The sequence below is a fragment of the Ascaphus truei genome, chromosome 4 (assembly GCF_040206685.1).
Source record: "Ascaphus truei isolate aAscTru1 chromosome 4, aAscTru1.hap1, whole genome shotgun sequence".
Lineage (NCBI taxonomy): Eukaryota > Metazoa > Chordata > Amphibia > Anura > Ascaphidae > Ascaphus > Ascaphus truei.
In genome coordinates this window covers 30426003-30451774 of record NC_134486.1, presented here as the reverse complement: position 1 = coordinate 30451774, position 25772 = coordinate 30426003, and the positions used below count along the sequence as shown (strand labels likewise).

The window sequence follows — 25772 nt, the reverse complement described above, 5'->3', positions numbered from 1 at the left end:
AGTGTCAAAACCTTTTGAGTCTGAGGAAGCCGTTTTCACGGCGAAACGCGTTGCTCTAAATCACTGTCAGGCTTATGCAGAGAGGATAGAGAAAGGAAATAGCGCCATCTTTTGGCGAAAATACGCAGGCGAGAAGCTTGTCCTGGCGAGACCATGGCGGGCAATTCAAATTCGCCAGACATGTGGCGAGAAGCGTGATTTCGCCAATGCTGAAACACGCATGATTCCAGTAGCTCCGATGCGCATGTACGCGCCAATCGGAGCTACTATATGGCGCGTTCAGGGGAAATTTTGCCCGCCAACAAAAGTTGGCTGTATTGTGGGCAAATACAGCGCGCCACTACATGGCGAGTTTCACGCCAAGTGAAACTCGCCTAAATAGCAATTTAAAGCACACCGTGCTAACGGAGTACTCTGCATAGGACCAAATTTATTGCCAATCCTGCGGCGAATTTTAGCCTTTCTGGGAGGTACCTCTCTGCATAAGCCCCTGTATGTTTTTGGACCACGGAGGCTTCCGTAGCTAGTGGAAGCAGTCGCAGTCAAAGCCGAGCCGGATAGGAGTTACCATCTCTCCACACTCCGGACGCGGAGAGCAGGCTGCATGTGAAGCGACTTGTGACCACAGCAACGGTGGTGAGCCAGGGATTTCTAATTTATGTGAGTGCTTTTGTGGATTTCTTTTATTGTGTAATAAACGCATATTTTTTATACACCACTGCTGACCCCCTGCTGATATCTTGCCTCACTTACCCGTTTGCTGGACCGGGGAGGGAAGGAGCTCTAACGTGAGCACTGCGAAGGGGAATCCCCATGTGACACCCTGCCTGCCAGCAATTATTTGTGCCCTGCTCCTGGAATCGACTTGGGTTAACCTTATGTACCCCACAGAAACCTTTCTACATCTGTGCTTACACAGGGCCGTGTAAGTATTATATGGTTATTGCCATATTTTATTATCGCAATTTATCCTCATCCCCAATCTGACCATCTACCTGGGAGGGTCAGGTTTCACCACACAGGATACCCCTACGCACCTTTACTCACACAAGGCCGTGTGAGTACTTTATTATTACCACCCCATCCCATGTCCACCTCAGAGGCTTTTTTGGTCCTTGTTATGTTTTATACTTTATTATTGTCGTCGTTTGTGTGTATGCTCTAATCCCTTGCCCCCCCCCCATTTCTCCCATTCCACATTCTACCAAGGGCTTTGGATATCCCCTTCTGGGGTTGCAGCAGAGAGATTTACAACTATTACTGTATACCATTTTGAGAGATCTCAATTGTTGGTTTGAACTTGTGATTCATTTAAATCCTCCACCCTGACCCATTAATTCAAGGTAAGCGCCCGGCTTCTTTTTTGCAAGTTAAAAAAATGTCTGAGAGGTGACGGGTCTGTGTGACAGAGCATGAAATCAGTGCATTTGGGGGTTTATGAACCTTACAGTAAAATGTTACAGATGTGTATTAGGAGTGTGGATATGTATGTGTATTAGTTAGGAGTACGGGTGTGTGCGTGTTCGTGTATTAGTTAGGAGTGCAGTTGTGCGTGTATAAGTTAGGAGTACGGGTGTGTGTGTGTATTAGTTAGGAGTGCGGTTGTATGTGTATTAGTTAGGAGTGCGGGTGTGCGTGTATTAGTTAGGAGTGCGGTTGTGCGTGTATTAGTTAGGAGTGCGGTTGTGCGTGTATTAGTTAGGAGTGCGGGTGTGTGAGTATTAGGAGTGCGGGTGTGTGAGTATTAGTTAGGAGTGCGTGTATTAGTTAGGAGTGTGGGTGTGAGAGTATTAATTAGGAGTGCGGGTGTGTGAGTATTAGTTAGGAGTGCGTGTATTAGTTAGGAGTGTGGGTGTGTGAGAGTATTAGTTAGGAGTGCGGGTGTGCGTGTATTAGTTAGGAGTGCGGATGTGTGTGTATAAGTTAGGAGTGCGGGTGTGTGTGAGTATTAGTTGGGAGTGCGGGTGTGTGTGAGTATTAGTTGGGAGTGCGGGTGTGTGTGAGTATTAGTTGGGAGTGCGGGTGTGTGTGAGTATTAGTTGGGAGTGCGGGTGTGTGTGAGTATTAGTTGGGAGTGCGGGTGTGTGAGTATTAGTTGGGAGTGCGGGTGTGTGTGAGTATTAGTTGGGAGTGCGGGTGTGTGTGAGTATTAGTTGGGAGTGCGGGTGTGTGAGTATTAGTTGGGAGTGCGGTTGTGTGAGTATTAGTTGGGAGTGCGGGTGTGTGAGTATTAGTTAGGAGTGCGGGTGTGTGAGTATTAGTTAGGAGTGCGGGTGTGTATTAGTTAGGAGTGCGGGTGTGTGTGAGTATTAGTTAGGAGTGCGGGTGTGTGAGTATTAGTTAGGAGTACGGGTGTGTGAGTATTAGTTAGGAGTGCGGGTGTGTGAGTATTAGTTGGGAGTGCGGGTGTGTGAGTATTAGTTGGGAGTGCGGGTGTGTGAGTATTAGTTGGGAGTGCGGGTGTGTGTGTATTAGTTAGGAGTGCGGGTGTGTGAGTATTAGTTGGGAGTGCGGGTGTGTGTGAGTATTAGTTGGGAGTGCGGGTGTGTGAGTATTAGGAGTGCGGGTGTGTGAGTATTAGTTAGGAGTGCGTGTATTAGTTAGGAGTGCGGGTGTGTGAGTATTAGTTAGGAGTGCGTGTATTAGTTAGGAGTGCGGGTGTGTGAGAGTATTAGTTAGGAGTGCGGGTGTGTGAGAGTATTAGTTAGGAGTGCGGGTGTGCGTGTATTAGTTAGGAGTGCGGGTGTGTGAGTATTTGTTAGGAGTGCGGATGTGTGTGTATAAGTTAGGAGTGCGGGTGTGTGTGAGTATTAGTTGGGAGTGCGGGTGTGTGTGACTATTAGTTGGGAGTGCGGGTGTGTGTGAGTATTAGTTGGGAGTGCGGGTGTGTGAGTATTAGTTAGGAGTGCGGGTGTGTGAGTATTAGTTAGGAGTGCGGGTGTGTGAGTATTAGTTAGGAGTGCGGGTGTGTGAGTATTAGTTAGGAGTGCGGGTGTGTGTGAGTATTAGTTAGGAGTGCGGGTGTGTGAGTATTAGTTGGGAGTGCGGGTGTGTGAGTATTAGTTAGTAGTGCGGGTGTGTGAGTATTAGTTAGGAGTGCGGGTGGGTGTGAGTATTAGTTAGGAGTGCGGGTGTGTAAGTATTAGTTGGGAGTGCGGGTGTGTGAGTATTAAAAGAGTGCGGGTGTGTGAGTATTAGTTGGGAGTGCGGGTGTGTGAGTATTAAGAGTGCGGGTGTTTGAGTATTAGGAGTGCGGGTGTTTGAATATTAGGAGTGCGGGTGTGTGAGTATTAGTTAGGAGTGCGGGTGGGTGTGGGTATTAGTTAGGAGTGCGGGTGTGTGAGTATGTTAGGAGTGCGGGTGTGTGAGTATTAGGATTGCGGGTGTGTGAGTATTAGTTAGGAGTGCGGGTGTGTGAGTATTAGTTAGGAGTGCGGGTGTGTGAGTATTAGTTAGGAGTGCGGGTGTGTGAGTATTAGTTAGGAGTGCGGGTGTGTGAGTATTAGTTAGGAGTGCGGGTGTGTGTGAGTATTAGTTAGGAGTGCGGGTGGGTGTGAGTATTAGTTAGGAGTGCGGGTGGGTGTGAGTATTAGTTAGGAGTGCGGGTGTGTGAGTATTAGTTAGGAGTGCGGGAGTGTGAGTATTAGTTAGGAGTGCGGGTGTGTGAGTATTAGTTAGGAGTGCGGGTGTGTGAGTATTAGTTAGGAGTGCGGGTGGGTGTGAGTATTAGTTAGGAGTGCGGGTGTGTGAGTATTAGTTAGGAGTGCGGGTGTGTGAGTATTAGGAGTGCGGGTGTGTGAGTATTAGTTGGGAGTGCGGGTGTGTGAGTATTAGGAGTGCGGGTGTGTGAGTATTAGGAGTGCGGGTGTGTGAGTATTAGTTGGGAGTGCGGGTGTGTGAGTATTAGTTAGGAGTGCGGGTGTGTGACACTGCCGCGGAATACATTGTTATTATGACAGTCCTCTCTATACCACATGGACTGCAGTCTGACGCTCGGGTCACGTCGGCAGCAGCCGTTTCCCAGCATGCATTGCACGGCCAGCACTGAGACTGGCGCCGGACGCCTGTACCATAGAGTCTTGCAGAGCGCCGCCTGAGCCCCGGAAGTAGTCCCCGTGCTCCCCCATGGCCGGCGCCTCTCATTGGTAGCCGCCGCGCACCCCTGACCAATCAGAGCGGAGGTCCGTGCGCCATGTTGGCTGAGCTGCTTAACGCTGATGTGTGATACCGGCTTGGCCTGGAGGCGCAGGGCGGCCATTCATTAGACGTACAGCGCGGCGCCAGCATGCCTTACTACCGGGTCTGGGAGGAGTTCACCCGGGCGGCGGAGAAGCTCTACCAGGCAGAGCCCATGAAGGTGAGAGCCCCGTGTAATGTCCAGCGTCGCGGCCTGAGCGTGGGGACTTACTGAGGGAGCCAGGGAGGGCTCTGTGTGGGAGGTGGAGGGAGTCAGGCCGGCTCGATTCTAATGAGTGCATAAGGGTGGGGGAGGGGGGGTGCTTTTCTGGGCCCTGCGTGAGGTGTGTGTGGGGGGCTTTCCTAGACCCTTAGTATGGGGGTGTGGAGGGGGTGCTTTCCTAGGCCCTGAGTGAGGTGTGTGTGGTGGGGTGGGGGGGGGGGGGGGGGGCTTTCCTAGAACCTGAGGTATGGGGGCTTTTCTAGACCCTTAGTATGGGGTGTGTGGAGGGGGTGCTTTCCTAGGCTTTGAGTGAGGTGTGTACGGGCTTCCCTTGTAGGCATATGGGGGGTGGTGGGGGGCTCAGAGAGGCGAAAAGGGGGGTTTCTTGGGCTGTTAGTGTGAGGTGTATTGGGCGGGGTTTGGGCCTGTATATATTTTATATAGAGCCATTTGTGTACATAGCGCTTCAGTAATAATACATGTGACCTAATAATTAAACAGATAATGTGAATAAGTGCTTCAGACAGAAAAGTAACACTTGGAAAATGAGTCCCTGCCCTGAAGAGCTTACAATATGATGGGGATGGGGTGACTTTGACCTTTAGGGAGTTGAGCGTGTCCTGGGACTCCTAGTCTGAGGCGTTTGATAATTTATTTATTTATTTATAAAATATTTTACCTGGAAGTAATACATTGAGTGACCTCTCGTTTTCACGTATGTCCTGTATAAGGGAGTTATTTGGCCCCAAGTCATTACCCATCTGCTGCATCGGCCTTTATTTAAACACATTATTTTACCCATCACCCAGGCATCGTACACGAAGTGTCTCAGGAAAAAGCGCAAACCCAAAACCACCTAGTATAATCCAGTGATTAATACAACATTAATATCGCCAAACAGGGAGATGCAGCTGGTAATAGGTGTTTCTTAACACCCTAGGTAGACGTCACAGAAACACTCAAAGTGCAAACTCCTCTCAGGTATGTGACTAAAAATAGAAAAGACAATTAAAACACAGTGCAAATGTGCAATACAAATGTTGTAATGAAGATAAATCTAGTGAGTGCTCACTCACGTGATACTGGTGATTTTCAAACATGTTAGGAAATAGGATATAGATTAGATGTGTAGGTAGGAACTATGCTCCAAATTGCAAATAAGCAATATGACCACTCTGGGTCCTGCAATGTCTCAATCGTGCTCAGTAGGTAGCCAAGAGCAATCTCCTCGTGGGTCCCACTTCTGGGTTGGACGACTGGTGACGTCACGGATATGTTAAGCCAATGGGAACCTCCAATCCGGGTCTCACTGTTGGCGATGTCCGCGGCGGCATCGAATATTCATGAGGAAGTTCAGTTCGCCAAATGAAACGCGTAGGGTGATTCCTGTGGACCCGAAGCACTGCCGTGCTGTTCTGTGTTCTCTGCCATCGCCACAGACATCGGCAACACTGAGACCCATCAGATGTGAAACGCATAGAGGCATCGAGTCAATGTTCCATGACGTTAACGCATGACGCTGTGACGACAGACGTCTGGAGTCAATGCTCCATAGCGAGGATGCCGCGACCGGCTTTTCAGCTGTCTGTGGGTTTCCCTATAAGATAATAGGACTCTCTGAACTCTGGGTTCCTCCCTCTTTCTACCCCCTTGTGCGGATGGGAATTCCCATCACATCAGCTGGTACCGAGGTTTAAGTGAACATCTGAGTCCTACCAGGCAGGTTGGAACAATTTTATATGTAAGTGTTGTATTGTTTTATTTTTTAAAGTAACATTTATTTTTTACTAATAGTGTCCCTCCGTGGCTTCTTTTTTGTTTGAGTAACTAGGTGTATTTGCACCCGGGGGCAAGTTCTGCCAGCTGCGCTCCCACCCAGCACACTGACACACTGGAGCACCGACTAGTCCCCCTGAGATCATGGATAGCAGGGTCAGGCAGAGCCCAGCAGCTCTGTGCTCCCCTCCTTACTGACCTGTGCTGCAGCGGCTCACAGCACCTGATCCTGCTTTGATGTCTCGCTGTGACCGGCTGCAGCACAGACTGACCTTTAGAATAACCTTTGACATTTCTTACGTGTTGCAAAGCGTCAATGGCGGAAGTTGTTTGCGATATACTATGCACGAGTTTCAAGGCTTTACCTACAATCTTTAATGAGAGGTAAGTAATGCAAATGTAATAAAGAACAAATATGAACACTACTTAAAATAAGCAAAAAGAATAGGTGTGTGTGTGTGTGTGTTTGAATCAGGGGGTCTCCGGAACTGAACCCCAACTCTGGCACCCCCTCTAAAGGTAAGTATTTCCAGAAGCAGGTGGTCCACCGAACAGAAATTAATGGGGTTCAGCTCCAGAGACCCCCTGCTACGATTTGTGTATTACAAAGTTAAAAGAAAACGGCTTGAATTGCCCCTTCATAACATGTAGGTGAACCATAAACTGATGCAGTACATTGATCCGACTACAGAAATTTCATAAATTAATCAGCAAATAAAAATAGCACATGTAAGCACATTCACAGGTCAGCAACCCTGTCTTTCTCCATTTTCTCTTGGCAAGAGAAAGAGAGGAAAGGAGAGGAAGAAAAAACACAGAAAAAAAAAAGTGCAGGGCCCTGCACTTTTTATTCGCCCCCTTGCCCTGCACTTTTTATTCGCCCCCTTGCCCTGCACTTTTTATTTCCTGTGTTTTTTTCTTCCTCTCCTTTCCTCTCTTTCCTCCCCCATCCCTGTCTTTGTCCCTGTTCCCGTATATATACGTTGTCCCTCTGTTGCTGTTTGACGTTATATGCATCGTTAATGTTTAATTACATTTGACTTTTTGGCTGATCCTTTATTAGTTCTTTTTTCTTGGTGTGCTGGGAACATTTATGTTCTATTTGATTATTTGAGAGGAACGAGGGTCCTCCCTGTTCCCGTCTGTACCCGTTATTGCTACACAGACTTTCTTAGTGTGTGCTGTCTGTACTTTGATACCTACAGTACACTTCCAGTGCGTTTCGTAGCTAGCTGCTACTTTTATCAGGGACACTGGATAGTCCACTTATTTAAACCCCTCCTATGTTTAAGATTGGCTGAGGGGGAAGGTGTGTTCATAAATTGCTACAGCATCACCAAAGTGGTAAATAGCGCTAATATAAACTGACCAGTTCTGTCCTGAAATGAGATGCATGGTAATACAGTGCCAGCAACTGTAATACAAAAATGTCTAGGCGCACACTACATATTTTTAAACGAAAAAATTATTTCATGAACGCAGATCAACTAAAACGAGAAGAGAAATAAAAACACATAACAATCAGGAATAAATTAATTAATAGTGAAGTTTTTAATGTTTTGGCTATACCCACTACCAGCATTACGTAGAGCTGTCTTGGCAACCAACCTCGCACTGATGAGGCCAAAAAGGTGGAAACAGCTGTCTATGAGGTTTATTGGCTATGTAGCTAACCCCGGCTGTGCTGAAAAGTTGTGTAATACGACAGGCATAAGCTCATAGGGGCGGAATGGGGCATTTCGCCGTTTGTCCTCTGGGGACCCCCTGCTTCCTGAAAACTCAGTTGGAGCCCCGGCTGGGGAATCAGTATAGCCGGTATAAAATCCAACATTCTGCGTGTTAATACAACTAAATGGGACATTTCGCCATGACTCGCCACGCCGCCGCAGCCAATGTGCCGCTGAAATGTCGGCTGCTTCTGAAGTAAGTTTAATTACTCTCCAGGGCAGTGGGGTTCATTTTAAGGGGTAGTGGTTAGGGGTTACTTTAAGGGGATTAGGATAAGGACTTGGGGTAGGGGATTTTAGGGTAAGGCACTTCCCTTTAGCGGCGGGATGAGTCGCGACGAAGTGGCTGGCGTCCATTTGTTTGCGGCAAAACAACAAAAGTCCCAGGCCATAAAACAAAGCCGCAACATCATCCCACGTGACGCGGGAGATGTAAACTGCGCAGATATACGCGCAGCATCTACAGAGGTAAGTATCTTGGGAAGCAGGCGGGCCCCGGAGCTGAAATCAGCGCGGTTCAGTTCCAGAGACCCCTTGCTTAAAAGAATGATAATAAAAATGTGTTGCCAGGCGAGCTACTTTAAGGAGTGAATGTTTGTTGACACAGAGGCTTCCGCTGGTAAGACTGCTGATCCTGACGCATATAACGTTCCAACACTGCGTTGCTTTATATTAACAACAAAAATGTAATTTTGAGAGTAGGATGTGGTCGAAACAACATGAGGAAATTATGTATATCATATCAGGCAAACGGCGCCACCTTAATTATAAAAATAATGCTCTGTCTGATTTAATATAGAGGAGGTGCAGGGTGTCCCCACCTACTTCCAAACAAATGTATAGTATATAAAACATTGTCTACCCTGCACTCAAGAAGGGCAGTCCTTTACAAGTTCAAATACTATTTCTGACTTATTTTTATTGCATTATCTTTGTATACCAGTAAAAATATTACTTTGGTCAAAATCCAATTATATCTTGAGTGCAGGGTAGACCATTTTTAATATACTATACGTGAGGAAATTACAGCTTTATGAAAGTAGGATCAACATGCTGGCTCCTCTTGTCGACCTTTCATAGGTTTTGTTGGGGACTGATCTGCTATACATTTTATACCTAACCCCATGTAGCTCTGCAAAGTACGTTTTCAGTAAAGTAGCATTGTAGTTTGTCATGGTGTGTGGCAGAGAAGGACGCACCTAACTTTCTCATGTCTGGTTTGTAGCGTGGTTTGGTGTTTGTAGCACACTTGTAACCGTAAGGGCTGGGACCCGCGGCGCGGACGGCTGAGCGAGCGTTCCCCACCAGCAGGGGAATCCTCCCGAGCTGGTCCCAGTCCCCCCTCGCTGACGGCTCACTACGCACTGTGACGCGTCAGCCGCCAGGGGATTCAAGAAAATTGTGATCCCGAGCGGTGACGCGTCACGTGGTGCGCTGATGAGCCAATCGGGGGGGGGAGGGGCGGGAGCTGTCATCAGGCAGCTTCCTACTCAAGGTAGTGTGTGTGTTTTTTTGTGGCAGAAGGGGGAGGGAGCTGCTTACCTTACAGCAGCCCGCAGCAGCTCCCTCCTGCAGCCCGAGCCCGTGGAGGGGGCGGGGGGGAGTAGCGGTTCCCTCTGCTCAAGCCACGCCCACCCCACTCCCGTCCACCTCCCGCTCCCTACAGACATCATATCGCGGTCTGTGTCTGTCAGCGCCCCGCCTGTCTGCCGTGCGGGCGTGCTGACTGAGGGAGCGGGGCCTTAGCCTAACGAGTGCAAAGTCTCCCAAGTTAAGGGTTCAAACTGTATGTTGCGAATTGTAAGATTGTACACAAGGTAAAGGGGAGGTAAAACAATGTCTTGGACATCGCCTTTCTTCGGGGGAGATAAAACAATGTCTTGGACATCGCCTTTCTTCGGGGGAGATAAAACAATGTCTTGGACATCGCCTTTCTTCGGGGGAGATAAAACAATGTTTTTTTGGTACAAACCTGTAGGGTCGGATTTTTTTATTGGATGATTCCATTTCAGTGTGTATCAGCTGCACAATGCTGAAACAGCACCCAAGTTCCAGAATGAGGAGCAGTCTGTGAGTGGGTTGCTGGTTGTGTACTTCCTTGGCCCAGCTTTGGCAGGGGGTGCCGCAAAAACTTGAGTGGACCCCTTGGTAAGAAGGATTGAAAGCTGGGATGTAACAGTCAGTTTGGTTATATCGATATCTATATCTTCAATTTCTTTCAACCGCATCACAACCTACTTATTTAAAAATGGTAGAACATGCAGATGTAGCCAGGGGTGTTTTAACTCCTGATGTGTTTTATAGTAGGATATTCTGTGTTTATAACTGCCATTAAGTCTTATGGAAACTGCATTACAAGGTGTTATCTGTAAGCAAAGTAAAAGTGGCTACACCTGTTGCATAGCTCTGTACTTTTACCTTATTGCTTCTGTTGTCCAGGTGCACACATATTACATTATTTATTATGCGTTTGTAGCAGTAAGACATTGAGTTGTTGAGCATCTGAAATACTTTTTAACCCCTTCTCTACCAGTCGCCTGCAAAACATTACTTTGCAGAGCCTTGTAGGAGCAGCGGGAAACAAAGTGGTTAATTGGCTCCTCTGTGTGTTTTTTTTTTACCCTATTTTTATGATGTTGGGTTATCTGGAAAAGTTCTGCCTCCCATTCCTTGTAAATAGCAAAGCAGAGGAGTAAACCTCAAAGCCCGACGCTACTGGCCTGGAAGACAGCGTGTATCACGCGCAGGCTGAATTAACCCCAAACATACCGGAGACAAACCATGAGTGTATAAACGCTGTAGCTGTAATAAGGAAGTCCTTAGATCCCATTGAATGGGAACCAGCTGGAAGCGATGGACCCTTGGTCCCCCTAAGGGAACCGACAGACCCTCGCATATACCAGGTAACCCTTAGTGATAAATCAGCAGCAAACAGTCACTTTTAAATTGTTGATGTCCCATTAAATTTTTGTTATTTTTTCATTTGGCCTCCAGTTCTCGTTTTTCTCCTGCTTACCTGTTCCCATTCCTTGTAAACTGCTTATAAATCTTTCATGGGTGCAGCCATTCGCTGCAGGGAGTGCTGGAGATTTTAGTGTATGTTGATGAGACCAAGAAGAGAGAGAGAGAGCGCCTCTATCTAATATACAGTAAGGAACAGGCTGAGTGAGGTGAGGATGCAGAAATCCTGAGTATCTGAATTGTTCTCCATGAATCACTGCACCTGATAGATGAACCGTTGCTGATAGGGAGAAAAATAGAAGCAAGTAGCAGATTCCCAGTGTGCCGTTCAGTGCTCCATCACTTGGAAGTGCATGCCTTTTTATTGTGCTTTAATGGTATTCAAAAGGCCAATCTAAAGTAGGCAGCATAACACGGCTAATCTCGTTCACTGTACTTTATTTTTAGACTGATTAAAATTCTTGGGTTACTATGGAGACTGAGCATTTCTGCATATGAAATCTGCAGAATGCTGGACTTTACAATAGACTGAAGCCTCTCAGCAATGGATAGGTTTAGGTTGCTCTCTTTTTATAGATCTGTCAGGGCTTGCTAGAAATTTCTGTAATGTCTCCTGCAGAATAGTAACGTGCCCCTCTTGCACCAGTTGATTTTGTCCTGCCTGCTTGGAAGTTGACACTTTATTTTATTTAATTTCTCCCCCCCCCCACCTTCCCCTTCATCCTTCTTGCCATCTGCAGTTTGTCCACCCACACAGCCACTGAGGCCTGCCCCATAGAGGGCTGTGGTGTGTGGCACGCACGCCGTTGTGGCCACTGAGGACCTGGCCTAAGGGCTGCCACAGTGCCACTTTGAGGCATCTACTATCGTTCCTGTCGGCAGTGTATTCTGTGCTCCCACTTATCTCATGGAAGTTTATTTATAAAATGTTTTACCACAAAGTAATTGTTACATCGCGTTTTCAAGTATGTCCTGGGCATAGTTATGAGGACCAATAATGGTTAGATTAAGTGAACAGGGTTATACATTACATACAAGACATTGCATCCACAGTTACAGATAATATATATTACTACAAGACATTGCATGCACAGTTAGAGATAATATATATTATAGGCGTATGTAACAGTTACAGACCAGATTCAAAAGTGAGACGGCTTTAGTTTTGAAAGAACTTAGACTGGTGGCGGCTGAGAGTCTCGGGTAGACTGTTCCAGTTGTGGGTTGCACGGAAAAACGAGGAGCGGCCGGATACTTTGTTGAACCTTGAGACAGTGAGCATGTGACTGATCTTCCCTGTGTCAAGGAGCAGAAACGGTCTCATCCCAGAGTATCAATATGTATTATCCTCACGTTTTATCAGGGGGGGTTAGACAAGCTGAATCAGAGCTTTCTGGAACTCCAGATCTCCGCCATTGGCAGCCTCCTAGATCAGTAATTTGCAATGCATGAATTCCTAAATACAGCAGTTGGGGAGATTGGGCCAATATCTAGAGATCCAGTGCGATCCTGGGACCTGAATGTGGGTTTGAAGAAACTGATATCGCCACTCTACATCAAAACTAGGTCATGTTTGCATAATGGGCGATTTTAATTATCCAGACATAGACTCGGGCAATGAGATTACCATTACAACAAAAGGAAACAGGTGTTTGGGGTTGCTTAAAGACAATTACATGACCCAAATTATTGAGGCAGCAACCTGGAGAGGGGCAATACTGGATTTGGTAATATCAAACAATGTAGAAGAAATAGCAACTATTCAAGTCCTGGAACATTTGGGTAACAGTGATCAAAACATGGTCTCATTTGAAATAAATGGTCAAAAAACAGATTACTTGGGTTCAACAAAGACCTTAAACTTTAGAAAAGCAGATTTTAATAAACGGGGACTAATCTACATGTAATACATTGGGGTGATGTTTTTGCAGGGAAAAATGTAGAAGATAATGGGCAGTCTTTATAACATTTTTAGACAAGCACACTTATCAGTGTATACCCTTGGGTAATAAGTATAAAAGAAAGAAGTTGAAACCAATGTGGCTAAATAAACAGGTAGGGGAGGAAATGGAAAAGAGGAAGGCGTTTAAATTCTTGAAGTCCGAAGAGACGGAGACATCGTATCAGAATTATAAGGAATGTAACAAAAATTGCAAACGGCAATTTAATTAGCAAAAATGGATAATGAAAAAAGTATTGCAATAGAAAGTAAGGTCAACCTTTTTTAAAAGTTCTTTAAGTACCTTAATAACAAAAAAAAATCAGAAAAAAATATAGGACCCTTTCAGTGTGAGAAGCAGAGGTATTAAACAAATTCTTTGCCTCTGGGTTTGTTTACCAGGGAAGAATTAATTTAAATTTTACTGCCGCAGGAGGAAGCCACAACCTCTATTTTAATGAACAATTGGTTAACTGAGGAAGAATTTCATTGGCGGCTTGATTAAAATTTAAAGTAAATAAGGCACCAGGCCTCGATAGCATACATCCAAGAGTTCTCAAGGAGTTAAGTTCAGTAATAGCCAAACCATTACATTTCCACAGGCTCAGTACCACAAGATTGGCGTAAAGCAGATGTGGTGCCTATATTTAAAAAAAGAGCTCGATCACAACCGGGGAATTACAGACCTGTAAGCCTGACTTCAATAGTGGGGAAACTACTTGAAGGTTTAATACGGGATAATATTCAGGAATACCTAATGGAAAACAAAATTATTAGTAATAGTCAGCAGGGATTTATGAAAGGTAGATCATGTCAAACTAACCTTATTTGTTTCTTTGGGGAGGTAAGTAGGAATTTAGACCAGGGCAATGCAGGTGATGTGGTCTACTTAGATTTTGCAAAGGCTTTTGATACAGTTCCACACGAGGTTGGTGTACAAAAAAGGCAAATTGGACTCAGTAATAATATGTGCACCTGGACAAAGAGTTGTCAAATATGGAACTTTTTCAGATTGGGCTAAAGTCATGATTGGAGTACTTCAGGGATCGGTACAGGGACCCCTGCTTTTTAACTTGTTTATTAATGACCTTGAGGTTGCCATTGAGTGCAAAGTCTCCATCTTTGCTGATGATCCGAAATTGTGTAAGGTAGCAGAATCAGAGCAAGATGTAATTTCTCTCCAGAAGGACTTGGAGAGACTGGAAACTTGGGCAGGTAAATGGCAGATAAGGTTTAATACAGATAAATGTAAGGTTATGCATTTGGGAAACACGAATAAACAGGCGTAGTAATCGAGCCAAAAGGCAAACAAGATCTTATCTTGCATTAAACGGGCAGTGGATGGAAGGGAAGAAAACATAAATATGCCCCTTATAAAGCATTAGTAAGACCACACCTTGAATATGGAGTACAATTTTGGGCATCACTCCTTAAAAAATACATTATGGAACTAGAAAGAGTGCAGAGAAGAGCCACCAAATTAATAAAGGGGATGGACAATCTAACTTATGAGGAGAGGCTAGCTAAATTAGATTTATTTACATTAGAAAAGAGGCGTCTAAGCGGGGATATGATAACTATATACAAATATATTCGGGGACAATGCAAGGAGCTTTCAAAATAACTATCCCACTCGGGCCATCCCTTAAGGTTGGAGGAAAGGAGATTTCACCAGCAACAAAGGAAAGGGTTATTTACAGTAAGGACAGTTAAAATGTGGAATTCCTTACCCATGGAGACTGTGATGGCAGATACAATAGATTTGTTAAAAAAAAAAAGGAAAGGTATACAGGGATATACCAAATAAGTAAACATGAGAAGGATGTTGATCCAGGGAATAATCCGATTGCCAATTCTTGGAGTCAGAAAGGAATGTATTTTTCCCCTTATAAGATATCATTGGATGAAATGTCGCTGAGGCGTTTTGTTTGCCTTCCTCTGGATCAATATACTGTAAGTACAGCTGAACCCCATTATAGCGCGGTGCTCGGTGTCCACATAATGAGACCGCGTTTATAACCGGGATCGTGAAACAAAATTGCTGCCGAGATCAGGACCTACGTGGAACAGGGTGCAAGGGATCTGACACCACGGGTCAGCCATCACGGAGGGGGAGGAGGGTGGTTGGTCCGTCCGACCGGAAATCATGACTTTTGATCTGCTAATAAGACCCCTTTAAAGAGCCCTAGAAGCACATATAAGCCTTCCTGTTCAAGAGGATTAGAAACCCAAAAGTTCCTGGTAAAGCCACAGCTTTCTCCTGCGCATGAACTGATAATATTAATGAAATAATGCAAACTGCCCGGACGATCCCGCAGAAGAGATCTGACGATCGGGAATGAGGCAATGGATTTTCCTGGGGATTGCTAACAGCGTCACAAATTAAAGCCTCCTTGGGTTGAGCCACATGGGATAGCTCCTCACCTCTACAACAGAGCATAAGAAGAAGTGACTGAGCCAGTAACCTGCCAAAAGGATTGCAAGGGGGACTTCAGCAACACACTCACACACACTTTTTCTACGGATGGCACGCGTCTCGCCGTGCAGTTTCTTTACTGCCTAGTTTACGGTGGGTATACAGTGTATGTTCTATTAATTTGATATAGTTATGCCGTATTAACTGTGCCGTCATGCGCAACCTGTGATCCAACATCCACAATTTAGTTTTTCACATTTTTAGTAATCGGATGTTTGTTTGATGCAAGTTCCCCAGATAAAGGAGTAATCCACACTAGTTTACCTCCATTTTTATAATATATATAATCAAGATATCCCTATTTGTTTATGGGTCTGGTTTAGCCGTGAGTGTATATACTACCTTGACTATGGGTCCAAATTTCTGTTTTTCATTTGATTTGTTTATTTTGAGGCATATTTAGAGTGCTACTATTAGGGATTGTCTTAGTCTTTTTTGTGTGTTTTATATATTGGATTGGAACATGGGGGGGTTCTCCAGAGCTGAACTGTGCTATTTTCAGTTCCGGTGAAGTTACTGGTATTACTGATTTTATTAGGGGATTTAAATGGCCATCCAATAGGAAGCCACTTGTTCTTTGACAAAGAGCAGGCCAGCCCGAAACGCGTCAGAAGTTCCTTCCACAAGCTCTGTGAGTGTCTGATGTCCGTTCAACAATAAAAAAGTACCTTTTTACCACATTTTATTTTGATCCAGCCACCGTAGTTTTTTCTCTCCATTCCAACAAGCTGTGCAGTGTTTGCTTTCCCCCTCCTGGGATTTCTCTCTCCTGAACAAATGGAACAGCAGCACGCGGATTAAAGGACCCACGGATACCAAGTGTGAGTACTCAAAGCTTCAATCAACTTCTATGTTTTAGTACCTTTTTGGAGTTTACCAGTCTAGCAGCAGGGGAGTGTCTCATGACATTAGGTGTTTTTGAGGGTGGGGGCTGCCTGTCCATTTATATTGGTCATCCTGGTCATCCCACCTTATCACCTTCTATGGATATACCTCCCCATAATAGGAGCAAATATGACTGGACACACTGGTTAGCACTTTTCATTATACCTGCATCCTTTGTTGGAACATTGATATATGATGATGACTTGGATTATTCATACCGTTGCAAGATGTTATATGCTCACCTTTTTAGAGCACAGATACAGAGCATTGCTTCATTTTTTTCCCTGCAATAGGAAGCCCCAACTGATGTTGCAGCTTCCTAATGGCCTGAGATTTGGCATCCATTTTGTTTCCCCTGAGGGAGATTTAAACCGGGTAACTTCATTGTAAATATCCTTGGGAACCTGCGTGCTTCCCTCCCCCTTGGCAGCAGCTTCTTGTCGTGGCTGCACATGTAAATATGACTTGATGTGAACAGGTGAAACAATCCAAAATCATTGGCGTGCTATTTTTAACCCTGTGGGTGCCCTTGAGACACACCTACATTAGTGTCTGACAATCCAGGTGCCCCATGACGTACTAGCTATGTCATGAATGTAATAGTTCCTGCTAGTTTCTCTGGTGGGCAGGGGGTGTGGGGGTGTCACGTTCTGCGCTCCTGTGGAGTGGAACGGCAGAGGGGGATCCTGAAGCAGTCACGTGACCGCGAGTGCCAGAGGGCATTCTGTGGTCGCAGCCTCTCCCGCACTCAAAGGGTTAAGAGTCGAGATCTGTTTTTAATATGGCATGTCTGTAAAGCAAAGCATAAAGAACGATTCCTGCGCTCCTACCAATTAGGCTAAAATAAAATAGTGATCTCGTGAATAAGGGTTATTTTGTTAAACCCTTTAGCCAAAGCGTGTTAAGCCTGCAACCAACGTCAAGCCATAACCGAATTTGCAGGTACCTACACTGAATATATGTAATTCTTGTCCCATGGACTAGTGAAAAATGTGAGAGAGCCCTGAAGGGGTTAAATAAAGCATGTCTGTAAAGCAGCAATGGTTGATTTTGACTTTTGCTGGATCCCAGAGGAATAACACCATGCAATGTTAGCTATGAATAGAAACCTTTGCCCACGAGAATAAACAACTGCAAAGGGCATGAACAATTTAATAGATGTAAGATACGGACGTTACATTTGAACTCTTGGAGGCCTTTATCAGGGTTGGGTCCCAAGTTCTATCTAATGTTGACAACTGATCCTTACGTTTCCCCTGTGTGTTCTGTTTTGGAGAGATTGTGCTGAAGTAATTCTGTAAGAAGTGGTCCCCATTGTGGGTTTAAGGTCAGGCCCGTATCTTGGCTTCAAGACACAATCGCTGGTTTATTCGGCGGAATATGTTTGACAATATGGGGAATTTTAAATATTTTTAAACCAAATTAACTTGATACGTCACTTAAACTTGTCAGTGTCCTGCTAAGTGTGATGTACGTTAGTGTTGCAGAAACCGCCTAAAATATCTTGAGCATATTCACCTCGGAAATGTTTTTTTTGCCACCTGGAAGGGGCAGTTGGTTGCCGTTTTGCATTTGTTCTATGAATACTACTGAAGTTTTGTAGCAGAAATGCATCTTCATGTAAAATGTACAGGGGTTGTGTGAATTTATCATATACAGGCAGTCCTCGTTTTACGACGTTTAGTTTTACGTAGAATGGCTTATCCGACGCTGTGCAATGCATATCTATGGGCATTTTTACGACGCCAATGCGGCTTATACGACGCTTTGCAAAGTTGCAACATTTGCCTAATCAGAAGGCTGCAGGTCAGGGAAATCATCAAGAATACACGTACATATGCACGCATGCGTGTGCGCATATACACTCATTGTGTGGTATATTGTTCATACTGTACAGTACTGTATACGGTTTTATTATACAGTTGTGGATTCAATAAATAGAATCTTTACATCATAATTTGTATGTGCTGCATATCTTATTGCCTGCGTAAAATATTTGGTGTTAAAAATGCCTTGAGGAACGGAACCTTCCATTTAAACAGTGTTCCTATGGTAAAATGTGATTCACTTTACGACGCTTCGCTATCCAACGCCATTTTGAGTACCGCATTGTGTCGGATAACAGAGGACCAGTGTTTTTTCTTCCCGTGAGAAAACGAAGCTGGGCGGGTGTGCCCAGATCTGCGTAGTGCTAGCTTCTTTTACGGTTTATGCTGGAACAGAAAATATATATACAGTATATATATTTTTTAATCTGTATTGTTTAGAAGTAATTTGAACGATACCATGTGTGTTTAAATGTCTTGTCTGTGTTTCTTATATCTGTAAAGCTGTTTTTTGCCCATGTATGTATGATGACATGTTTTCAACCCCGTAAAGCAGCTGCCCTGCATCCCTCCCCCCCTTTTTTTTATTACTACATGTAGGTTGTGAGTAGCTTTAATGAGAAATAATTACCGAAGCTGCCGATCGATCCATTTTCCTGTGCTCAATCGTCCAATATCCTGCTTGTGGGGCTATCAAATTGGCTGCTTTGTGGTTGTGCTTCCGTCGGTGAAATGCGGCAGCTGCAATATAACATATTACGAAGTGTAGCACCTTATTGTTGTAGCTTTCAGCTCACAGGCCAGGGGCGGCCCACGGGCCACATGCGACTGTTCACTGCTTCATGCGGCCCCTAAAAGGAGGGGGAAACAATCGCCCCACTTCCCTCTTCCTCCCTTCTGTCAGGTTTTGTCCTGTGTCCTAGTGTAGTGCCGCCGGCTACTTACTCTGCACTTTACACTGACACAGCGCAGAACATGATGGCACTATACACTCACACGCTCAGGTTATGCTCTGTGTATACAGGTTATACAGTATACACGTAATAATTAGAATTTTTCCTTTATAGTGGTCTTTTGACAATGAGATGGGTAAATTCTGGATCCAACTCCCAGTCGGGTTAGCCACCCCTGTTGTAGGATTTTTGATGTTGCTTTAAATACAGAGTAAACAATGTTTTTTAAATGTTGGCTTCAGAGTATAAACCAGTGTTTATCAGCAGGGGGTTCCTAGGAATATCCCTAAAAGGTTCCCTGCTATTATCAGGTAATTTGACAATAGTACCAAATACAGAAGATTATACAATGCATCTGATCTCAGACGCGCTATTAGAGTGGGTTGCGGTTCCTTACAATACATCTGATCTCAGGCGCTCTATTAGAGAGGGTTGGGGTTCCTTACAATGCATCTGACCTCAGGCGCTCTATTAGAGAGGGTTGGGGTTCCTTACAATGCATCTGACCTCAGGCGCTCTATTAGAGAGAATTGGAGTTCTGCAGAATTTCACAATAGAATTATAAGGTTCCTTAACAAAAATGTTAAACCACTGCTTTATGGTCTTAACTTTTTTTTTTTTAGGTTCGTGTGGTGCTAAAATACAGACACTGTGATGGGAACCTGTGCATTAAAGTAACAGATGATGTAGTGGTAAGTAAAAAGTGTTTCCCCATCTTGTGTTAATCAGTGTATCTTAATGCCTTCAATATATTGATGTTTATAACAGGAATGGAGATCTCCTTATTACATTTTTTTGGAATGATTAACCTAGTACCTGACATTTGAACATGGTTTTTTTTTGTGGTGGTGTTTTGTATGTATCGCCGACAGTGTACTCTGTGCTTTACAAAGTCAATACAGTACAGGGAATTATAATCCAATGCAGTACAGCAAATGTATACAATTGGAAAGGAAATCCCTGCCCCGGAGAGCTTATAATCTAAGTGGTATGTTGGGAGAGTTAGAGACAGCAGGTGAGGGATTAAGTGCAGTAAATGGCAGTGCTTGGCCACAGTGGTTTGTAGGAGCGACTGGGTGTGGGACAGTAGCCATGAGTGCAGGCTATTGGGTTGCTTTAGCAAGGAGTTTTAAGGTTGGTCGGTATTTAAATTAGATGGGTTAACACCATTAGCAAGGTGGTGTGGGCCGGGCAGGTGTCTATGGGTGCGTCCAGTATTAGGAGAAAGATCCCCCAGCAGCAAGGAATAGGGCATGAGACAGGGGTGGTGTATAGCTGATTTGTACGTTCTCTCTACATTTAATGTACCTTGGGTTTTTTGTTTTTTTCATTCTACATATTCCTAACACAGCACTGTATGCATAGCCTAGAGTTGTGGGTGTCAAATGAGCGATTGGCCACATCTACGTGTTCTGGATGCTGTCCTATCTTCTAACGTACAAGCACTTTCATATAACACACAGATAACAATCATTACAGAGGAAGAAAATCCTCACATTCATGTCCCAGTAATAAAAATGTTCCACGGCATAATATTGCACTAGGGTGAAGGAAAATGCCACCCCTCACCAAGCAATGTTTCCATGTGAGCTACATCCAGATACTCGGAGATCCTATGTAATGAGCGGTGCTAACTCGTTAGGCTGCTAACGGCTTATTCACCTGTATGGACCGTAAGGTGCTTGAGCATGAATACGAGCTAACCAGGTGCTCACCACTGCTGACCTGAAGTAGATTGTTGAATCGAGAGGCGGTGATGTAGATATGGGGTGGTCAACTCCAGTCCTCGGGGGGAGCCACCAACAGGTCAGGTTTTAAGGATACCCCTGCTTCAGCACAAGTGGTGGTCGTTGACCGAGTTACTGAGCCACCTGTGCTGAAGCAGGAATACCCCCCAATACCTGGCTTGTTCGTGGCCCTTGAGGACTGGAGTGGGCCAGCCCTGCTGTAGATGCAATACCCCAAACACGTGGGTGAGGGGTGATTTTCTTTGCAGCCGACTTAAGTTATCTTGGTGAGTAGCAGTTTAATGGTTTATTGATGCAACAGTGAAATTACAGCGTACAGCTGTTAATTTGAATTGATGCCAGGCCAACACGGCTATTCTTGGCATTATTTGCTAATGCACGTTTACCGTAGTGGTTATACATGTCTACAGTGCTACTGCTAGAGCTCAGCCGGTGAACGTGCAGTGTGCATAGTACTCCCAGCTCTATTACCCCACATTGTTGAAGGTGCATCAAGTTTCTAATTCTGAGACAATTTATTGATAATTGCATGTGTTGAATGACTGCTTTTTAGATTCGTTTTAATATATGCAGATTGGCACGTCTGCATCTTTAGGGAACCTCTTGTTTAGGCAAGATTATACACACACCATCTCACTTAAATGTGAAATCCGCATAAAGACTCCTTATTTATGTAATTTTTTTGCATGGTCGGCTGTAGCAGGCGGCGATTGTTATATGAAAACTGGGCAGCCGCTGCAATACTTCCGGGGAATCTGCTTGGAATGATAGTTTGTGCGTTTCATGGAGGACTCAAACACACAAAAGTAGACTGAGGGCTTAGTTTAAGATGTGCATCTGTTCTTTGCCATTAAGATAAAGTCAGTTTTGTTGTACTTTATGTGGAATTAAAGTATCTGACAAACGCCGGAATAAAACTGAATATTTAACCCTTTGCTACCAGTGGTCCCCAATGCATTGCTGGTCTCTGGCAGCAAGAGTTAAGTTGACAGGACATTTACCCTGCGTCCTGTGTCCTACAGCAGGGGTGCTCAACTCCAGTCCTTAAGCCGCCCCCTCCAACAGGTCAGGTTTTCAGGAAATCCCTGCTTCAGCACAGGTGGCTCAATCAGTCCTTGCTTCAGCACCAGTGGCTCGGTCTTTGTCTGAACCTTTGAGCCACCTATGCTGAAGCTGGGACATCGGGGGGCGAGGACTGGGGGGAGGACTGGGGTTGAGCGCCCCTGGGATAGAGGCAGCACTTTCACAAACAGACACCTGCTTAATATGATCACAGCAGTTAATACGGTTAATCACCATCCCCCTCGTCTACATCCCTCAGCTGCAGTTGAACGTAATTAGTGGTAATTAGTAGCTGCACCTTATTACCAGTTTGTTGCAAAATCCTCTGATTTGTACCTGCCACAGAAACCTCACTCGTGGCTGTAGTGAGATGCCCTTTGTGACGTGAAGCGGCTTGTCCTTAACGTCTTTATATTTCTGTCCTGCAACAGCTTCCCTGTAACACACTGCGAGATCAGTAAAGAACAAGCGCGAATAACAACAAAAAATAGCCGGAATGTGTGAAGCTATCGAGCTTATCAGCTTGTCGAACAGACGCGCTCATCCAATGTTCTGTGCTTCTCTCCCTTCTGTTTTCAGTGCTTGCTGTACAGGACAGACCAGGCTCAAGATGTCAAGCGGATTGAGAAATTCCACAGTCAGCTGATGAGACTAATGGTAGCGAGGGAATCCCGCAGCTCAGCCATGGAAACAGACTGACGCCACAAGATTCCACCAGGAGAAAAAGGACTTGGGGCTTTTAGAGAATGATGGGACATAAGATGCTCTGTGTAACTGAGCGGACACTAAGAAAAACAAAAGATCTGGAGGGTAGTTTCTCGTTTATTCAGATGATAAATGGCTAGCAAAGGATATGGGTTCAGTTGAAAGCCTCTATTTATTTTTCGAATTGGAGCAAGAAAAATACATCTATTTGGACGAAATCTCATTCTTCCAAAATAAGCAATGTTAAGCAGCCTGTAAATATTTTTTTTTTATTACTATATCCAGAGAAATTGACATGCAAAAAGTAGTACCATTGCGGGGGGGAAAAAACTGCCTTATGTCATGTTATCCAGTTTTTCATGGTGTTTATTTTATTCCCCTCCATCGTCAGAATTCGGCGCGCAACCTTACATACCATCCACTATCCATCGTCTTTCCACTTGCTCTGTTTTCATTTAATGTCTTTATTAATTTTTCATATTGCTACAATGTTTAAAATACTGTTCATAAACTCAGAAGAGCATACAAAATAAAGTATATTATAGTACATGCATTGCGCACTGTCTGTGCACTAAGGGTTGGGTTTGCACTAAAGCCAAACTTTGTGTGGATGTCTTGGCCATTTGTGTGCAAGTAAGTGGATTTGCCGCCTGGTTCTCCCTGCATAGCCCGAGACCTGTGTGTATCTTCTTGGAAACAGGGTAACCTACAATAAACTTGAACACTGCAACAATTTTTATTTTTCTAAACCTGTCAGTATTTCATTTGAAGCAGAATTGATTTTACCTAGTGTTGTATTTTAGGATGTTTTTACCTTTTTCCGATTACTCACCCCTTTCCTGCGATGTTACTCACCCGTCTGGCAGCAAAAAGGATGGTTTGCTCTTCATTTAAATGTCCCGATAAGTATTTTAGAGCTATGTATGCAACGCCATGTCTGCCCTCGGTCATGTTTCATTCACACCAGCCTGATTTAACACTAAACATGGGTATGGGTTTATTTTTTATTTATTTTTCAGGGGAAAAGAAAAACCCGGGCAGCATCATTTAAAATTAGAAATAAATGGCAAAAGTAGAATTTGGGCGGCAACTAATTCATGCTGGTGTAGGATGCGCTGATTTTAGGAAACCGTTTGGTAACGGGTGACAACGTTTTGCATCTGGCGGATGAAGAGGGTGCTTAGAACTGGTCACTGTATAGTTCCTCCTGCACACTATTTGTTTCCGCTGCTATACAGTACGGTGACTTACATTTTCCTGTTATTTTTTTTTTTTATGGTTTTGTCTAAAAAAGGATGAGAAACCCAAAGTTGACGTGCCTCCTGCTTTGTAACCTTGCTGGACATCCCAAGTACTTTATTGGCGACGCTCAAGCTCAGATGTCTTTGCTTCTCTGAAGCCTTCAGGCAGCACAGAACTGAAAAACACAAAGGGGCGTATAGCAAGTGAGGAATAAACAGCCGCCGTTGCAATGTGAGCCCTCCAGCGCTATTTGAAATAAAATAAACATCCAGAAAAATAATACGGTTGGCAATCGGCTTTAAAGGGCACCATATGAAGTTAATTTTATAAGATATGCCTCTGGGGGTTGGGGAGGGATTGTGAGTCTGCGCCATTTAATTATTCATGTCTAATCTTGATGCTGCCTGGTGATTTAAAGGGGCAATACATGATGTTTTTTTTTTTTAACAGTGGTTTGAAGCAGGGGGTCTCCAGAACTGCACCCTATTAATTTCAGCTCTGGGTACCCCCTGCTTAGTGGGTTCCGGTAGCTGTTCGTCTCACGTAATGGCTGATTTGCAGCTTCCTATTGGCCAGCAGGAGCTTTGAAATGCCATCGGGGTTGGCTTCCTATTGGCCCATGTGATGGGGGTGGGGGGAGCAGTGTAAAACTTTGCTGAGATATATTCCTCCGTATGGGGTGCTGGTATCTCGGGAACAGGGGGGGTACCTGAACGGAAATTAATTGGATTCAGCTCTAGAGACCCCCTGCTTCAGTACTGTGTGAAAAAAAAAATAATGCACGGGTTACCAGTGTTTGACTCTCTATCTCTACAGGCATCAAATTGATTCCTTGTTGGTCTTTTCTTCCCACCATAAATGCAGAATTTGTAAAAGATTTGAGAATCCTGTGCCTTGATTTCGCAGAGGTTAGTGTACTTTTGTACTGATCAGAGCTTTGTCTCTTTCTCCTGAAGATGTAAACCGTGCCTAATGATTTACTATATATAGTAAATCTCTTAATGACGATGATTCAAGTAGTGTTTGAGTGGGTTATGAAAGGACCACTACCGAGCCATAATGAACACAAATAAGACGCGTGTAGAGCAAACGGACAGACGTCTAAATACCGTGATCACTCTCCCTGCAGCTGTACCCAGACAGGGAGATTCAGCGGGTTTATCCAATATAACGCGAGTCTGTCTGGGCCCGAGGGTGCCCCCACTAAGGCTTTCACCAGTCACTTTGTGGGCTGGTCCGAGCACAAATTCAAGCATGTCTATAGTGACTTACTCTGACAACCCTGCAGGGGGTAAGGTCTTTCCTCTCACCCCCTGTTCTCTCGTTAAGAATGGACCATCTGCAGAGAAACTGAAGAGTGGTGGTTTTCTGACATTGTAATTGCCAGTTGAACCACTTTAAGATTTTGTAACATCTTGAAAAACTGGGCAGGAAGTCTTAAATATTTTTGTTCAGGCCCAACACTGAATTTTCCAAAACCATTGTGTAACTCGGGAGTGCGCAAACGTTTGCAGCTGTGCCCCCACCTTACCTCTGTTCCCGGCGTCAAATGACATCACGTGACCCTGACGCTGTGTTGCCATGGCGACGCGTCATGACGCCGCTGCGACGTAACATGACAGCCGGCTGAATCTCGGTAAGTTGAGGTTGCAGAGGCCTCACACGATCCCCCGGCATTTAATTTAAGTGCTGTGGGGCCTCTGCAACCGCTGCACCCCCCCTAGAAAAAAATCTTGCGCACCCCTGGTATATCTCATTTTAATACGAGTTGCCTCTTTTTTAACTGGCTCAATCCTTACCCCTCAATATATATATATATATATATATATATATATATATATCTCAACAATTCTTCAAAATCAAATATTGCATGTGCTCATGATGGGAAAGTAAAAGGTAAGTCTATAGAAGGAGAAAAATATGCAAAATCTCGGTGGCGCTGTAATTTAAGGCTAGATGTCAAATGTAGGATTCATTCCTGGTTCAAAGAACCCTGGGACTAGAACAAATTGACAAGTTAACGGAGAATTTGCCAAATTAGAGATCAATATATTGTCAATTGCATTTGATACA

The 25772-nt window shown here is 44.6% G+C and overlaps 1 protein-coding gene and 1 long non-coding RNA gene across 2 annotated transcripts in view; one reads left to right on the top strand and one right to left on the bottom strand.

The window, feature by feature from the left end:
- The first annotated feature begins 4116 nt into the window (after positions 1–4116).
- SRP9 (signal recognition particle 9) lies at positions 4117–23191 on the top strand. The gene is made up of 3 exons (XM_075595498.1): positions 4117–4357; positions 19566–19634; positions 22332–23191. Exons 1-3 carry the CDS (start codon positions 4286–4288, stop codon positions 22449–22451), a joined length of 261 nt encoding a protein of 86 aa, XP_075451613.1. The 5' UTR covers positions 4117–4285; the 3' UTR covers positions 22452–23191.
- LOC142492658 (uncharacterized) overlaps positions 22629–25772 on the bottom strand; it is a 43664-nt gene continuing 40520 nt past the window's right edge. Inside the window, exon 3 of the long non-coding RNA XR_012800877.1 lies at positions 22629–23874. This is a non-coding gene — a long non-coding RNA (uncharacterized LOC142492658). The remainder of the gene's footprint in view (positions 23875–25772) is intronic.

Coding starts and splice junctions, on each gene's coding strand:
- SRP9 (XM_075595498.1), top strand. CDS start 4,286: ATGCCTTACTACCGGGTCTGGGAGGAGTTCACCCGGGCGGCGGAGAAG. Junction 4,358..19,565: donor ACCAGGCAGAGCCCATGAAG/GTGAGAGCCCCG, acceptor TTTTTTTTTTAG/GTTCGTGTGGTGCTAAAATA. Junction 19,635..22,331: donor AAGTAACAGATGATGTAGTG/GTAAGTAAAAAG, acceptor TTCTGTTTTCAG/TGCTTGCTGTACAGGACAGA.